At 36.4% G+C, this 19,053-nt stretch overlaps 2 protein-coding genes across 2 annotated transcripts; one reads left to right on the top strand and one right to left on the bottom strand.

The window, feature by feature from the left end:
• Positions 1-14,057: 14,057 nt before the first annotated feature.
• LOC122592154 (G-type lectin S-receptor-like serine/threonine-protein kinase SD2-5) lies at positions 14,058-16,744 on the top strand. The gene has a single exon (XM_043764359.1). The coding sequence runs from the start codon at positions 14,058-14,060 to the stop codon at positions 16,596-16,598; it is 2,541 nt and encodes an 846-aa protein (XP_043620294.1). The 3' UTR covers positions 16,599-16,744.
• A 445-nt stretch (positions 16,745-17,189) lies between these two features.
• LOC122590678 (LIM domain-containing protein PLIM2b-like) lies at positions 17,190-19,040 on the bottom strand. Its single transcript, XM_043762860.1, has 5 exons — positions 18,853-19,040; positions 18,311-18,413; positions 18,184-18,209; positions 17,828-17,917; positions 17,190-17,606 (listed from the first exon to the last, which is right to left on the bottom strand). Exons 1-5 carry the CDS (start codon positions 18,985-18,987, stop codon positions 17,193-17,195), a joined length of 768 nt encoding a protein of 255 aa, XP_043618795.1. The 5' UTR covers positions 18,988-19,040; the 3' UTR covers positions 17,190-17,192.
• Between the last annotated feature and the right edge of the window lie 13 nt (positions 19,041-19,053).

The following is a 19,053-nucleotide window of genomic DNA, read 5'->3' as shown; positions in this document are numbered from 1 at the left end:
ATTTCAGCATTCACATATATGTATAATTAATAATACTCAATAGATTATTATATATAATTATACTAGATGAGTACCCGTACAGGGCAACGGTGGTAACGGCGACGGTTGGTGACTGGGAGGTGGTGGCGGTAACGATAGAGGTGTAATATAAAGATTTTAGGGTTACTTAAGGCTAAGGGTATTTTGGACATTAAAAAGTGTTGAATTTTTTAAGGAACATAAATAGTTATTAAATAAAATGATTTGTATGAGGATATATAGCGCATTAATACTCAAAGTATTATGATTCATCTGTCAAGAAAATCAAAATCAACTTTTAACCAAACCGAAATCTGCTTAATTAGAGTATATGGCTTTATATTTGGGATGCTCGATAAATATGTCAAAGTACAATTCATATATGTATGTATACCAAAAATTTTACACATATATGTCTTAATTTACATATATCAAAAGTCAAAACTCGTATAGAATGTTACAACCTGTTCGATCATAATTTAGTGATGGACAAATAAAGAGACTTAATTTTTAGAAGATAAAAACAAGTAATTCGACACAAGTTGACCAAACTATGTTTGTGTATGGCATTTTTTTTTTTTTTGTTACTCCTCTTGTTTCTCTTCTTGTTGATTGGGTTGCTCTTCGGATGAGGAGGCATGGGTGTTTTTCTGTTGGTTTGCAGCTTAGAGAACATGAGAGAAAGATCCTTTTTCCACGAAGAGTTAGAGCAAAATAGTGCCTACAATATAAGATAGTCGTCAATGGTAGCGGCGAAAAACCATGATTCATTCTTTGGATAGATCAAAACTATAAAGTAAGTAATAAAAACAAAAAATTGTAAAAAAAAAAACAAAGAGAAATCTATAAACTTATAAGAATTACTAGCATGTTACGCGCAAAATGTGGTCGTAATCATGGCGGCAACAGTGAGATGATGGGGTGATTGTTGGTGATAAATGGAAATATTTTAAAAACAATAGCCCTGATGTTGAAAGTTACATGAGAAAAATGTCTAAAATACTCTTAATGCTTATAAAGTTATACATTATTACACTATTAGTCATTTATCTTTAAAAATATCATATTAACTCTTACATCAATTATCTATACCACTTGACGCCGCACCCCCAACCGCCAACAGTCGTCCCCCACCGCCACATCGTTACCGCCACGAACACCGTCAGATTACACATGTATCATACTAGTCTAGTATTGTATTAATAAAGCAAAGTTTTGATTACATCTTTAATCTTTATTTGGCATTTTTAGGCTTTTTTTTATTAATTATCTTTTTACATAGTTGTATTTTTTATATAGTTGCATTTTTTTTATATAGTTATATTTATACAGGTATAATCCCTCATTAAAAATCGACATAAAAATGAGTTATTTATATAATACTAGATTATACCTCGTACGATGCAAGGTATGAAATTATTAATTTTAAATTATAACCATGCAACATGTACGAAAACAAATTACATAAAATAAAGGGTAAATTACAAAAATCATACCTGAGGTTTGTTCAAAACTACATTGGTCATACCTAAAATTTAAAAATTACGCGAATCATACCCATCGTTGTCAAAAACTTACACTGACCATACCTATCACCGACGGCTGTCAATTTGGCCGTTAAGTCAAGTCACGTGCTGTGTATGTGAAGTATCAAAACCGTAATTTCGTGTATACTTCAGGTATCATTTGTGTAATTCACTCTAATAAAAATTATTAAGATATTTATATTTATATTTCATTTATTAAAGTGGGTAGATATTCTATATTAAAATTAACACACACACACATACACACACACACATATATATATAATCTATTTCAAAATAAAAACTAAAAAAACTATAAATGGATGTCATCATATGATACAAGTTTAGGCTTAGAAATTATAAGATTAGACTAACGATTAACCCTGGAACTTTAAATACAAAATACTACAAATTGCTAACTTTGAGATATATTCTAAAACCGTAACGAGTATTCGATATTGCTTTACCTATCTAATCTAAGGGGGATGTCAACAAACCATAAGAAAAAACTATATTGCTTTTTAGAATTATATTTTTTAAATAGGTTTTTATTAAAAAAAATAAATCATACATTAATAATAATAATAATAAAAATTGTGGCCAGCTGGGGTACCTTCTGGGTATTTTGACGAGATGGAATGTTGGCATGGAGGTCATGGGATCGAATATTCCTCATTGACCTCGGACATTTACCTCTTCAGCGTAAAATGGGCTCCCTTTGGGGATACTAGCGGTGTAAGGCGCCTCGAACTCTGAGCATACTGCCCGTTTGGATGTCACTGCTCAGCTCGATGGAACGACTTTCCCACTCGCCGTTCAAATAATAATAATAATAATAATAATAATAATAATAATAATAATAATAAAGTGAAAATTTTAGTGGTTTTGATGGTTCTCATCCTTGTTATATTCACTATACACATATAACAAAATAATAATGACATGTTTAATAATAAATGCATTCTTGTATAAACTATTTTTCTCGATATACTTTTTATTATATAAATTATTGTTTCATAATAAATGTCATATCTACCCAACTTAAATGAAGTATAAATAAAACTCTAAAATTCTTAATAATTATTTTTATAGTGAATTACAAGGATAGTACCTAAAGTATGCACGAAATTACAGTTTTGATACATCACATGCATGACACGTGACTTGACTTAACGGTCAAATAGACGACCGTCAACGATAGGTATGGTTAGTGTAAGTTTTTGACAACAGTGGGTTTGACAACATGCTCCTTCAAAAAATACCTAAACTACTGACAACAACAAAAATTTAAAAACTCACGGGATGCCTCCCGCGAAACGCTTTCATTTTTTTTAACGAGTCATTAGCTTGACTCGATCAAACCTCATTCTTCAAGTGAAAAGTGGGAGCTCCTCGATCAAGGCTCTCTCCCCAACTTCTTCTTCATTATACAACTTCAAACGATGCCCGTTCACAATGAAAGAGCTTCCATTCTCTCGGTATAATTCAACATATCCGGATGGGTACACATGCTTGATAACAAACGGGCCATTCCACCTAGATGTGAGCTTTGGTTGGTGGATTTTGAACTTGAAGAGAAACAACAACACCTTATCCCCCGCTTTGAAATCCTTCCTCTTAAGCTTCTTATCGTGCCAAACCTTAGTCCTCTCCTTGTACATCAATGAGTTGTCATACGCACCATGCCTAAGCTCATCTAGTTCATGGAGTTGTAATAATCTTAACTCACCGGCCTCTACTAAATCCATATTGCAATTCCTCAATGCCCAAAATGCTTTGTGCTCGATCTTTACCGGTAGATGACAAGTTTTTCCATAGAGTAGCCTATACGGGGTTGTGCCAATTGGAGTCTTGAAAGCGGTTCTAAATGCCCATAAGGCATCATCAAGCTTCTTTGACCAAGACTTTGGATTTCCATCAACCGTTTTCTCTAAGATTCTCTTCAAAGCCCGGTTCGTGTTCTCAACTTGCCCACTAGTTTGTGGGTGATAAGAAGTTGAGAAACGATGAGTGACCCCATATCTCTTCAAGACCTTTTCTAATTGACGGTTGGCAAAATGTGTGCCCCGGTCACTAATCAACGCCCTTGGCATACCAAACCGGCTAAACAAGCCCTTCAAAAAGTCAATCACCACCTTGCCATCATTAGTGGGTAATGCTTTTGCTTCCGCCCACTTGGAAACATAGTCAACCGCAACCAATATATAAAATGTCCACCGGTAGGACCATAGTGACACTCATCCAAAATCTTTCTAGTTTCACCACCCCAAGCACATCTCCTTATCATGCCATCCGCACACACCCTAAATAAATACGGTTCCTCCCAAAAGTAATGCTTGATTCCCGAAAAGAACTTCTTTCTTTGTTGCGAACTCCATCCCTTGGGCAAAATTCCTGCACATACGTAATTAGCAATATCGGCATACCAAGGTGCCTCTTCGTCCTCAACCTGCATCAAAAACTCATCGGGAAAAGAATCGTTAATCTCATGCTCCTTCAACTCCTCAAGGTGAGGGTTTTCGAGCCTACTCAAGTGGTCGGCGGCAACATTTTCAGCCCCACTTTTGTCTTTGATTTCTATATCAAATTCTTGCAAAAGCAAGACCCAACGAAGCAAACGGGGTTTGGCATCTTGCTTGTTGAACAAATACTTCAAGGCCGAATGATCGGTGAACACAATGGTTTTATTCAATACCAAGTAAGGTCTAAACTTATCAAAGGCATAAACCACCGCCAACAGTTCCTTCTCGGTTACGGTGTAGTTTTGTTGGGCGGGGTTTAGGGTTTTGCTAGCAAAGTAGATTGGACGAAAGTGCTTCTCCTCCCTTTGGCCAAGAACGGCCCCCAAAGCATAATCACTAGCATCGCACATAAGTTCAAAAGGTAAAGACCAATTCGGTGAAGTCATTATTGGATCATTTGTCAATTTGTCTTTCAAAAGAGAAAAAGCGTTTAAACATTCATCGTTAAACTCAAAATCAACATCTTTTTCCAACAATCTAGTCATAGGCCTTGTAATTTTCGAAAAATCTTTGATAAATCGCCGGTAAAACCCGGCATGACCTAGAAAACTTTTTACCGACTTCACATTGGTGGGTGGAGGTAATTTAGTCATGACATCAATTTTGGCTTTGTCAACCTCAAGACCCGCCCTTGACACCTTGTGACCCAAAACTATACCCTCTTTGACCATAAAATGGCATTTTTCCCAATTAAGCACCAAATGTGCTTTTTCACACCTATCAAGCATTTTATCCAAATTACCCAAACAACTATCAAAAGACTCACCAAAAACCGAAAAATCATCCATGAAGACCTCCATGGAAGTTTCTATCATATCTTGGAAAATGGCCAACATGCATCTTTGAAAAGTACCCGGTGCATTGCATAAGCCAAAAGGCATGCGACTATAGGCATAGGTTCCAAAAGGACAAGTAAAAGTGGTTTTCTCTTGATCATTAGGATCAATTGGGATTTGAAAATAACCGGAAAAACCATCTAGAAAACAAAAGTACTCATTACCCGCCAACCTTTCAAACATTTGGTCCATAAAGGGTAAAGGAAAATGGTCCTTTTTGGCCGCCTCATTCAACCTACGATAGTCAATGCAAACTCTCCAACCGGTGACCGTTCTAGTTGGAACCAACTCATTTTTCTCATTAGTCACCACGGTCATACCTCCTTTCTTTGGTACACAATGTACCGGACTAACCCATGGACTATCCGATATAGGAAAAATGATACCCGCATCAAGAAGTTTAACAATTTCCTTTTTTACGACATCTTTCATGTTTGGGTTAAGCCTTCTTTGCCTTTGAATCACCGGTTTTACATTTTCAAACAAATTTATCTTGTGTTTGCAAAAATCGGGACTAATTCCGGGTATATCGGAAGTCTTCCAAGCAAAGGCCTTTTTATGGGCCTTTAGAATGGTCATGAGTTTGGTCTTTTCCTCATCCGAAAGTGATGAGGAAATAACAACGGGGAGTAGAGATGTACCTTCCAAGTAAGCATATTCTAGATGATCGGGCAATGGCTTGAGTTCCAAATCCGTTGGAGGATTATCAAGCGAAGTAGGTAGCTTACCACTCGGGATTGCCTCAATTTCTTCAAACTCCTCTTCATCCAATGGAGTTTCATCCATGCTAATAGCCAAGATCTCCGCAATCTCTTCCACTTGGTCACTAGCAACATCCGCTTTACCAATGCTAGCCCATCGTTCATCTCTTGTGTCATCTTCAATACCTACGAGCTCCAACATCTCAACTTCGACCGCATCATCTATCACATCAATCTTAAAACAAGTATCATCAGAAGAATAAGAATGTTTCAAAGCTTTTTCAATTTTAAACACTATTCTATCATCCCCGACACCCAAGGAAATTTCCTTGTCCTTCACCCGAATGATAGCATCCGCGGTGTACAAGAATGGTCGGTCCAAAATGAGGGGCACCTTGGTGTCCTCTTCCATCTCTAAAATTACAAAATCCATAAGAAAAACAAATTGGCCCACTTGCACTTGCAAGTTTTCAGCCACCCCCATCGGGTATTGGAACGAATGATCCGCAAGGCGGATGCTCATTTTAGTGGGCCTTAATCGCCCTAACGAAAGCTTTGTAAAAACTGAATATGGCATCAAGTTGATGCTAGCCCCAAGGTCGGCTAAAGCTTTGCAAGATAATTTAGTACCAAAAGAACAAGATATGAGAAAACTCCCTGGATCGGCAAGCTTTGGTGGAAGCTTGTTTTTAATCACCGCCGAGCATTCCTCATTCATAAAGGTTGCTTTTGCTTCATCTAGCTTCTTCTTGTCCGTTACTAGCTCCTTGATGAATTTGGCATAGTTAGGCATGCCCGAAATGAGGTCAACTAGTGGGACATTGATTGTCACCGTCTTGATCATATCAAAGAACTTGTTGTATTGGTCTTGAAGCTTTTCCTTCCTCAAGCGTTGAGGAAATGGAACCTTGGGCTTGTATGGCTTGACTTCGGGTTCCTTGATTGATGTAGCTTTAGGAACCGAAGTTGTCACACCCGGTGGTGACTCCATCTCCACTTCATCATCAAATTCTTCATCGAAATTTTCTGCACTAGGAGAAGCATTAGAAACAAAAGAATTACCTTTAGGAGGAGTGGTTACCTTACCGGACCATGTCGTTATTGCATTTACGTCTCATTTCGGTGTTGGGGTCCTTTGTACTTGTCATCCCCACTTCTCCACGACCCTCCTTGGCTTTGATTTGGGTTTTGTTGGGTGTCACTTGGGAGTGTACCCGGCTGCCTTTTAGCGTTCCCCATCCTATCCAACCTCTTTTCTAAATTAGATATCAAGGCATGGTTGTTTCGGTTGCTCTCATCGATCTTTACATGCAAACCCCCAATCTTATCATTCAAAAGTTTCGAATAGTTCTCCATTGAAGCATTTCGCTTCTCTTGAGCCTCCTCCCTTTTTTCTTGCTTATCCAAGAACTTGGCCATCATGGTCGCAAGAGATGGGGTGTCCTCCCCATTGTCATCAATCTTTGGAGGTGATGGTGGTTGTTGTTGTTGAGGCGGTCCTTGGTTGTCATCCTTTTGCCACCTATTTTGAAAGTTGCCACCACGATTGTTATAAAAAGAATTAGAAGAGTTACCTTGGTGACGACCTTGGTAGTTGCCACCACGTTGGAAAAGCGGTTGATATTGATCGGATCTTTGGTTGTGCACATAATTTACGTCTTCCCTAACCATTTGATCACATTCATCGGCGTCATGTGGTCCACCACAATGAACACACCCCCCGGCCATGATCTTAACATCACGCTCTAATCCTCCAAAATTGTTTTCCACCATCGAAAACCTCTCATCCATGTGCCTTGAGAGCGCTCTGATCTCGCTAACTACCTCGGACATCTCTCCCCCATCAACCCGGGCTACCACTCTACGTGTCCTTTTATCCCTACGATCCCTACTAGGAGACCTCGAAACTTGAGCCTTAGCCATATCCTCAAACATCTTCCAAATCTCACTAGAAGTCTTGTAAGTAGTACTACCCCCACAAGTCATGACCATCTTCTCATAACTTTCCATATTCATTCCATCCAAGAATATGCCAACAATCTCGGTATCACTTACCCCATGCCCGGGGCATTCCCACAAAAGATCTTTCATTCTTAACCAAGCTTCAACAATGGACTCATCCTCATCTTGCCTAAAAGAACGGATTATAAGCCTAAGTTCTCTTTCCCGATTTGCCGGAAAGAATCTTTCAATCAAAGCTTCTCTAACCGCCTCCCATGTGGTCAAGCTATTTGGTGCTAACCCTTTTAACCATTTATGAGCTTCCCCCGCTAGAGACATAGGAAAAAGCTTCATCTTGACATTGTTAGCTTGGTTCTCCCCGTAGTTGAACAAGTTGCAAATCATCTCAAACTTGTCGAGATGCTCATGAGGATCCCTCTTGTTTCTCCCGTCAAAACACAAATCCTTGACCATTTGCAAGTGGTTGCCTTTCACGGTGAAAGTATCAATGGCGGGGCTAACAATGGCGGATTGGCGAGAGGTTGGTATGGTTCGAGGTAAGTCCTCGATTTTGGTGTTAAAAAGGTCGGGTGGATTATTTTGTTGTCCGGCCATGTTGATGTTTGGTTTTGGTGATTCGGGTGGAGTAGGTGTTCTATCGGAAGTCGGTTCTTCTTTTTCAGAATAGTAACCCCACTCGGTACTTCCCGACTCGTAATAAGTCTCGTGCGGTATGCGGTCGGGTCTAGGTCTAGGAGTGGTGTCTATGTAAGTGGGTGCGGATGATGACGGGTGTGATGTTTGTGGTTTGGTGTGCTTTTTGAGTTTGTCAGGGTTAGATGTGGCCTTCACTAACGGTTTCCCCGAAGCTCTAGTGCTTATCCACTTCCTGAGAATAACCTGCGATCACAACACAACAAATGGAAACCTTGATAGCACCTGAGGTACAATGAAGCAAACTAAAATTAAAATAAAGCAAGTAACTTTTCCGTGCAAAGCACGAAAAAGGATCGATTCACAAAATTTCAACCACAAGTACGAAAAATTAGTCCCCGGCAGCGGCGCCAAAAACTTGATGTGTGAAATCGAGTTTAATAATTTATAACAAGATCTACCGTTTACTGCCTACCACACACTTACGGGCAGTGTACCCGTTCGTATGTAATATAGTTAATGGGTAAGACCAGGATCGAACACAAGGACTAAATGTTGTACTTAGGTTGTAAAAATGTAAATCAAGAGAAAGTTTGGTTTGTGACCGAGTTGTCACTTTGCGTTTCAGAAAGCTAATTAATCGACAAGTAAAATAAATTAAATACTCAACCGGTGTCAATCGAGAGTATGCGAAAATAGTTTGAGTTGTAACAAATAATTAAAAAGCCATCTATGTCGAATCCGCTACACAAGAAGTTTAGGTTGCATATGGTTTAAGCTCAAAATTCAATATTGTTGGTGACAATAATCGTGACAAGACTAAAACACACCCGGCGTGCACTCCGGTTGTAAAATCGACTCAATCACCTAATCAATTTAATTCCTTGCAACAAGTGGTACCACCAACCTTATTACGCTTCCTTGAACTAACTAGTTTGTTTGACTACTTAAATAACAATTTTATCTTTGTGAAAGAAATGTGGTACCACCAACCGTTAAATTCACTTAACAAAGTAATTTCTATTAAACTTATATTCTTTACTATCATACCATGACCTAGCAAAAATTGTTCCTAGACAAACAACTAAAATAATACTTGCATTCAACTAGTACCACTATTGAAAAACACCAATATCACCAAGAACACAAATCTAAGTGGAAGAAATCACTTCATTAAGATCTTAACAAAATGTTAAGTAAAACCAACTTGAATTCAAAATACTATGCAACCATAACTAATTGTTTCACTTCATCTTCATAGATATATAAGGATTTAGCTCCTCATAATGTTAAAAGCTAAAGATTGAAGTAGAAATGAAGACATGATGTACCCAATATAGAGAACAAATACAAACCGAAGTTACAATCGAGCTACAATGAGTAACAATAGCTAAAATTAATCTTCAAGTCTTCAAAATGATGTTGGAGTAGTGAAAAACTCTTTTAAAACCTTTGAAATTCGGCTGGAGTATAAGTATGTGAGCTAAAGTGTCCAGGGTAGGGTTTGGGTAGAGTGGTGGATGGTATTTATACCCAAGGAGAGAGAAAATGATGATGTCAGTCAGAACTCGCGCCGCTAGGGTATTGGGTCGCGCCGCTAGCTCCTTCAGGCCAAAGTTCTGACTTTGAAAGTGCCCAACTCGCGCCGCTAGTCTTGACACTCGCGCCGCTACTGGATTGAAAACTCTGTCTCGTGTCGCTAGATACCCTCCTCGCGTCGCGAGGTCTTGCAGAATTTTGCCGTTTCAGCTTCGTTCTTCTTCGGTTAGTGCATATGGACCATTTCTGAGCTGTTTTCTACCATATGGGGCAATATACCTGCTGTAGGCCTGAAACAACTAGCAAATACCATAACGTACCACAAAACAAGTATAAATGGCTATAAAACTAGTACAAAACGTCTAATTCGGTGTGGGGAAACATGTACAATTTGAGGCTTATCAGTAGTTTCGAACAAACCTTAGGTATGATTTTTGTAATTTACCCTAAAATAAAATATGATACAATCGTATTCATAGTACATATTAAAATATTATTCTAAAAATACTTTTTATTTTACTGTACATTATATGTATACGTTTTCTCTTAAATCATTAATAATAGTAACTATAGGTAATATTGGTCATTCATCTAGTAGACTAGTATATGCAATTAACATATTGCAATTCAATTTTGTAGCTAAAATGTTGTTGATATCATATACGCGAGGTGCTTAGACATTTTCTGGCAATGAAAATGATATTAAAATAGAATTGATAGATGTATTATATAATTTAAAATTAACATTGTAAATAATAAAATGATAAAAAATTATACCAATAAAATCAAATGGGTCAACAAATATATCATGCACAACATAAACCACATTATTATTCCTATTACTAATAGCATTGTATCCGCGCGATGCGGCGGCGGTTTAGTGGTGACGATGATTGGCGGTGGTGACGGTGGCCGTAGTGGTGTTGTTCATGGTGGGTGCAACTGTGTAAGTAGTTTGTGTAAATGTAATCGATGTAAAGTGATAGTAGATATAATTTAGAAGATAAAGGATTAATGATGTAAATAAATTTATAAAGGGTAAAATGATAATTTTTCATCTAACACTTTTATGAGAGAGAAGGTGATAATTATTATAAGATAGTATAGATAATCAATAAATTAGTGCTGAACAAATAAATAAACCAACTTACATAAACAATAAGTCATTTGAGATGGATAAAACTGTTGGTAAAAAATCAAATACTTTATGTATTCATTCACAAATTTCTTTATGGAAAAAATACAAGCGGATCAATATTATTTCTAAATGTATTTTTTACCTTAGACTTAATAATTCATATGTACGTTGTAGGATTTTGAAAAATATAATTATGATAATCATTAGCTTAAAAAACTAAAATAAATTAATCTTATAATAAGACTATACAACACAACATAATAATAACTCATAAAAAAATTGACAAATTATTTAAAACTTGTAATTAAGTTTATATTGAAAAACTACTTAAACAAAAAATATATATCTAATAAAATCATTTAAATAATCATATAAATTATAAATCCACAATTGTTAGCTTTATAAAACCATGACTAAATAAATTAAAAATTACAATGAAATTAATATAAAAAAATAAAGTTAATTTAAATATTTAAATTTGTCAACTAAGAATTCCATATAAGATTATAGTAAAAATGATGTTTCAATATAGACTATCTATTTAACAATTGACAAATAAGTAAAAATCCTACATGTCATTTAAATGAGGATGTCACATAAGCATTTTATATCCTTTCTTAGTTATAGATATAGAAGATACCATACAAAATTTTTGGTATTTGAAGTAGGGATTAGTTTTTGTGATTGTAATTAACTATAGACGAATGTCTATAGTGTGAAAAAACTAAAGTTGTGTTCATTGTATCAAAATAACTTTCAATTTTTGTCTATTGTATATATCCAATCAATCAAAAACTTACAAGTGGTAGCTTATATGGTTGCCACGTATACCCGATTACATGCAATAAACAAGATTTGAAAGTTATTTCATACAATGAACACAACTTTAGTTTTTTCACACTATAAACATTCATGCATAGTTAGTTACATTCATAGATACTAAACCCTTTGAAGTATGGTATTACTTTATATAAAAATCTCCCCTAACGAGTTTTTTATGACTTAATGATAACAATCTATTCCGTAGACAACAAAGAAAATGAGCTACGCATCACAGATTATTGTTTTCAAAGAACAAACCGTATTTTTAACAAGTACACCATCTCCCTTAAAACCCAACATGTATTGACGAGTGTCGTCTTTAGTAAAGTTATCTAAGATATAGAGGTACACTTTGACATGACAATCAAACAATAAGCCATTTTTAAACGTCTACACGCGCTACATGCTCAAGATTATCTCCTTGTTGTCCCTATTGATGGGCTAGGACTTAGGACAACAAATATCACCGATAGAGTATCACACTATACTCAAATACCATCTCATGGTCCCCTTATTTTCTATTGATGAAATATGTCTTATTTGTCGGAAAGCATGTTTAGATTCCTTTAGAAAGCATGCACTTCACTGCAGAGAGCTCCCGGGGTTCAAATACAAACATGATTTTGTAACAAATGTTCTCTTAAGCATTTTTAAGCGGCCTGAGATTTCTGCTAAGAAAGAAATGCCAGTGAATTTATGGATTGACCCATTCGAAGTAAGATCTACTTTCAGACTGACATTTTGGTCTTTGGTTGGACAGGGAGAAAACACACATGCGTGGATTTAACAGGAGTCTCTCCTATTGTGGGCTTGGATTAAGGTGCAACTTCACTACCAGTCATGTTGTTTTAAAAGTTGTTTTATGCAAAGTGGTCAAACACGAGAATACGTGTCTTGACAACCAACACGGGTTAATACCCTTTGCATTTGATACCTTTGGGTTTCTTGCACCTGAGGCCGTTGAGTTATTTGGAAGGATCCAACGGGTCATGCATACTAATGTTATGACGTCACGATCGATAAATGTAGTTTTTAAACGTCTTAATTTTGCTATAAAAAAATGAGTGGCAGTGCAACTTATTGCTCGTTTGTCTTCTAATTTTTTATGTAAATTACTTCATTCGCATGTGAAAGGAAAAATTAATTACTAAAAAAAATTCAAACAAAATAATAAAATAAAGAGAAAATTTCATATATGCCATTAGTAAACTTAAAAATATCATATATGCCCAATTAAAATTCCAAATATCATAAATGCCATTATTAAACTTGAAATATATCAAAAACACCGAAATGATTAAATCTAATCAAAATAAAAAATAAAATTATTAAAAAACCATAAATACCATTTACTGTTGCCATTCTACCCTCTTTTTTATTATCTCTAATATTATTATTTACACGGGATATCAACAAGGCATTATAAATTTATACTCCGTAAGCGATAATATTTCATATTGATAAAAGGAAATGCTGTTATATGTGAAATAATTGTATAACTATAGCCCATGTTAGTGCTCTTTAATCCATTATGTGTATACACATTTGAAAACTTCACGCATCGGAGCATTTCAGCAGGCCTCTTTCTTTTCAGTATTAAGTCGAATGCATGCCTCTTTCTTTTCAGCCCCTTAAATCCTTAATAACATCTGTAGATACATGACTCATTTGATCTCCCATTAACACGATGAGATACAAGACTTGTTGCACTCTTATTAACATGTTAACTTTCCAGTTTTGTGTAATTAGAGATAATTAAAATTAGGGTATGATGGTCAATTGAAAATGGTATGTATAGTTTTATAATTTTTTATTGTTTTATATTGATGATTAAATTTAATCATTTGGTAATTTTGATATATTTTAAGTTAAATAATGGCATTTATGATATTTAGAATTTTAATTTGGCATATATGATATTATCAAGCTTATCAATGGCATACATGAAATTTTCTCTAAAATAAAATAAAAAGACGAGCTAATTAATCATGTGACAATTATAAAAAAAAAAAGCACATTCAATTCGTTCCTAAAAGGATATACGAGTATATTACTGTATTGTTTTAAAAGTTTTTCCCGGAAAATGGTTTGGGCTGACGGATTGTGTGGAATATGTCATGATAATGAAAATGATATGTACGTTATAATTGTCCACTAAATGAGACAGAAAATTCAGCGGAAACTAATGAGTGATCAACAACGACTAGCCGTATCCTACAATAATACGTATATATATATATATATAGTAGCATATAAATGTATGATACGTATTATATAGATTTAAATCGTTGCATGTGTTCATCTTACATGATCGGTGGATCGATATTGGAATCATTATAATTAATTAGCTAGTGATAAAGATGGCACCATCAATTGCCTTGTTTATAAGCATCTTGTCGATCTTGCCGCTACACACACCCACCGCTGCCCATATTCCTAACGACTATTCTACTACTAATATTGCAAATCTTTCCACCACATGGACCAACGATGAATCGGCTCCCAACTCGTTTAATTTTCAAGATGGGTCAATGGTCATATCTATATTCTTCATGAGTAGTAGTAGTAGTTCATCATCAGTTGAACCCAAATTTGGTTGTGGGTTCATCTGTAACGGAACTTGTTTACTTTACCATTTTGGCATATTCATTATAATTGTAGATCCTGTTGACTTTGGTAGCGTACCTCCACAAGTTGTCTGGTTAGCAAACAGAGATGATCCAGTTGGACTTGGAGCAACACTGAGTCTTACAGCAGCTGGAGAGCTGGTTCTACGGAATTATGTTGGTACCACCGTTTGGACTAGCAATACAGCTGGAAAGTCTGTCATTGGCATGAATTTGACTGATACGGGAAATTTGGTGCTGTTTGATCCCCATGGCTCGGTGGTTTGGCAATCATTTGATTATCCAACTGACTCTTTGTTACCTGGCCAAAAACTGTCACAAGGACAGAAGCTGATAGCTAGTGTTTCGTCAAGCAATTGGACGACCCAACAAAGTCTATATTCGTTTACAGTCTCTCTTCACGGTTTGTATGCTTTTTTTGAATCAAACTCGCATCAATATGCTTACTACAACTCGTCTGTTAGATATGCTAACATGCCAGGCGAAGAAGATAAAATTATAAGTCATGTTAGGTTCTTGAATGGTAGTTTGTCAGTCATTTATACAAAGAAAACGGGTAGCTTTCGAGGCTTTGATATCCCCTTTACATCATCCATGTCTTACATAAAACTAATGTCAGATGGGCATTTGAAAATGTTTGAATGGAAAAAAGAGTGGAGCGTCGTGGCTGATCTACTGTCTGCATATGGTGACTCATGTCATACATACCCTCTGGCTTGTGGGAGAAATGCCCTTTGCATAAATGATAATTGTGAATGTCCAGGAGCAACAAACTTTCCAGTGAAAGATTATTTTAGATCAGTAAATGAGAAAGAACCTTATCTCGGCTGCTATGAAACTATTCCCATCACATGCAATGCTACGCAAGATCAAGATTTTATTGATCTTGGTGATCACTTTGAGCATTTTACCTTCCAGGTCGACAAAGAAGCAGTGGACTTGGAGACCTGCAAACAAGCGTGTTTAAACAATTGTGCGTGCAAAGCAGTTGTATTCCAGTATAACGGGACTGCTGGGAATTGTTATTTACCTTCCGAGCTCCTTACTTTGAAATCATACTCAACAAAGGCGAGTAGAGTTTTCATAAAAGTTCAGAAAGCGCTTCCTTTGGATACCTTCCAAGCTTCTGGTCAATTGATAGATAAAAATTTCCATGTTGAAAAGGCATTAGGTATCGCAATTGGAAGTTTCTTGTCTCTGCTAGCTGTTGTTGGTTTTATTGTTTTTGTAATTCGCAAGCGAAAAAGGAAATCTGAGATAGAGGAAGAGTGTTTAGATCAGGTGGCGGGAATGCCCACTCGGTTTTCCTATGAGGAACTGAAAACCGCAACAGATAACTTCAGTAAAAGCCTTGGCCAAGGAGGATTCGGGTCAGTCTTTGAAGGGATTCTGGAAGACGGCATGAAGATTGCAGTAAAATGTCTAGAAGACGTTGCACAAGTTAAGAAATCATTCCTAGCTGAGGTTCAATCCATTGGCAACATTCATCATGTGAACTTAGTGAGACTAATAGGATTTTGTGCATGGAAATCAAAACGACTTCTTGTATACGAGTTCATGGGTAATGGATCATTAGAAAGGTGGATTTACCATGGAGATGGTGAGCACATGCTTGAATGGGCATACAGAAAGAAAATCATTCTTGATATAGCCAAAGGTTTAGCATATCTCCATGAAGATTGTAGACAAAAAATAATCCATCTTGACATCAAACCTCAAAACATACTCCTAGACGACCATTTCAACGCCAAAGTATCTGACTTTGGGTTGTCCAAGCTTATCGAACGCAATCAAACCCAGGTGATGACTACCATGAGAGGCACCCCTGGATATCTTGCTCCAGAATGGTTGAGCTCAGTTATCACCGAGAAAGTGGATGTATACAGTTTTGGGATCCTTCTCTTGGAGATCTTGTGTGGGAGGAAGAACTTTGACATATCCGAGCCAGAAGAAAGTCAGCACTTGCTCAAATTGCTTCAAAAAAGCTGGCAGCAAGGAATGCTGTTAGATATGGTCGACAAGTACAGCGAAGATATGCAAGCACATGGTGCAGAAGTTGTGGAGATGCTGAAATTGGCTTCATGGTGTTTACAAACTGACTATACAGAAAGGCCTTCTATGTCATCAGTGGTTAAGGTGATAGAAGGAGGGTTGAATGTTGTTGAGTCAAACTTGGATTACAATTTCACGGATCCAAGAATGCAGAAAAAAGCAGTTGGACATGAGGAAGAGTTGACTCAATTGTTTCCTTCTCTTCTCTCAGGGCCAAGATAAGAAAGAACTCCTGTGGTTCTGGTGGATATTTTTATTATGCACACTTCCAATGCTTTTTGTATTTCTATCAGTCATTGTTGTATTTTTATTGTAAGGCTTAAAAGCTAATAATAATTTCCTAGTAAGTTAAGTAAATTATTAAGGACCAATGTTTTAAATACCAGTATTTTAATCATACCGTAATTGTCTTCGAAGGCCGGTATACCGGTATTTACCGGTATTGTTAAAATACCGGCCGGTATTTTAACACCTGAACATAACATAGTTCCCTTGAAATTTATACCACAAACTTATACACAACATAATACCTGCAAGTCTGTAACTATTCTTAACATGAAATATAAACTTATGGGCTACTTAATTTTCTTTTGGTTCCCTTGAGTTTTTTTCTTTGTTGGATGATGTTGCTCTCACAAACTCACTTAAATCAATTTCTACACATATCAAAAAGCCCCCCATGATTTTAATGGTTTGTGAGAGCAACACCATCCAACCAAAATAATGTTAACATCATCCAAGTTATCCCAGAAAGAAACTTATATGCGTATTAAACAACTAATTTGACACACAAGTTGACCAAACTGTGTTGTATGATTATTCTGTTTTTGATTGCTCTTCTTCTCTTTCTTCTTCTTCCTTTTCTTCTTCTTCTTCTTCTTCTTTGGGTTGTTCATCCTCGGGTGGTGGTGGTGGCTCGGTTTGGCTTTCATCGTTAGTTTCACTGTCGTCTTGTGATGGTTGTTGCTCCTCTTGTTGCTCTTCTTGTTGATCATGTTGCTCTTCTTGTTGATCGGGTTGCTCTTCGGATGAGGAGGCAGGGGGGTTTTTCTTTTGGTTTGCAGCTTGGAGAACATGAGAGAAAGTCCCCTTTTCCATGAAGAGTTGAGCAAAATGGTGCCTACAATACAATATGCCATCAAGGGCAGCATATGATGAGTGCGTTAGAGGACACCCTCCATGAGCACATTTGAAGCAAGACTTGTGATATGGTTCTCCTTCCATTGTCATCTATATATATAAAGCCACCACAAACAATCTATGGATTAATTCATCATGTTATATATATGCACCATGACATGTATCAATACAACTTCTTGATTGAGGTTATATCTATCATATCTACCGCGTAGAATTGCTATAAACTGTGAAAGTCCTTACCGAACAAGCACTTTGTTTATATGCCAAAAACAACATTATGGTATTGTGTAGTTTACTAGCAATGTACAAACCTTTTCGAGAGGATAAACAGTTTTGTCGCAAGCTCTACATTTGTCTTGAGTCCCACAGAACACAAATGATAACTTGCTTGGTGTCTTTGCCTACATAACAAATTTAGCATTTATGTGTTTTGGAAAAAAGGAAATAAAAAGACCTCTTTGGCACATTGGCCCTCACTTTGGTTAAGGGACAAGTTGTTTTCTTGATCCACTGTTTATTTTTGTGTAAAGGTCTATGCTCTTGGTAGGGGTTTGTCAATTTTTATGTCAGTTTAGAAGTATGGATGTGGAGACACAACTGACAAAGGAATTGGCGAGCTCAATGTTGGGAAAAGCCATGAACTCCCTAAAGCGATAGTAGAACATACCGATGAATTGTCTCTTTCTGGTTTTGCTGCAAAAATGAAAATAACATGTTTAGGCCAAAGAAACATTAAAATTATAACCTTAACTACTATTGTATTATGATATCTTGTTTAGAAGAAATTAGCTTACATGTTGTTTGAAAGTTCTTGCTGAAATTTCCAGATTCTTTAAAAAGTTGTTCAAAATGAGTCTTGCAATACAAGACTCCATCCATGGAGGAGTAGTTGCTCATCTATCCAAAAGAAGATGTCATCCATTTAGTTCACACAATGTTGGTAAATAATTAACCGGTCTGACTGGCCACAACGTTGGGTATTGTGTAAAAATTTCCCCAACGTGCTCGTTATGGATTAATGATAACAACAATCTATTCCTATGACAACAAAAGAATATGAGCTACGCATCACACATTGTCGTTTCAAAGAAACCAACCTTATTGCTATGAGAATGACGTCAAACAGCCTATAACTATATACAAGTATTGCAAATTTATATAAAAATGTGCCAATCTTGCGACAAAACGAGCTATTAATGTTCTAATTCAACATAAAAAATAAAAAATTAACGAGCTAATCATGTGACAATCTAAAGAAAAGTCACATTCTTCTATATCAATATCAATCCAAAAACAAGCTATCCCCGAAGACAGAGAAGGGATCGAAGACACTAACCACGAGCGATCCATTGCAATGGCTGCACCGGAAGCATGTTTTATGGTAAGTGACTCCGTCCACGGACAATAAATCAACAAAATAAACCGTCTTATCACAAGCTTTGCATTTGTCTAATGTTCCCGTAAATGACATTTTCTTAGCTTTCTATTGTTGTTGTTTCTGTTACTTTGCTTTGAGAACAATTGAAAAACTTAACAA

The sequence above is a fragment of the Erigeron canadensis genome, chromosome 3 (genome assembly GCF_010389155.1).
Source record: "Erigeron canadensis isolate Cc75 chromosome 3, C_canadensis_v1, whole genome shotgun sequence".
Taxonomy (NCBI): Eukaryota; Viridiplantae; Streptophyta; class Magnoliopsida; order Asterales; family Asteraceae; genus Erigeron; species Erigeron canadensis.
The sequence above is the reverse complement of the archived record's forward strand: the minus strand, read 5'-3'. Positions and strand labels throughout refer to the sequence as shown.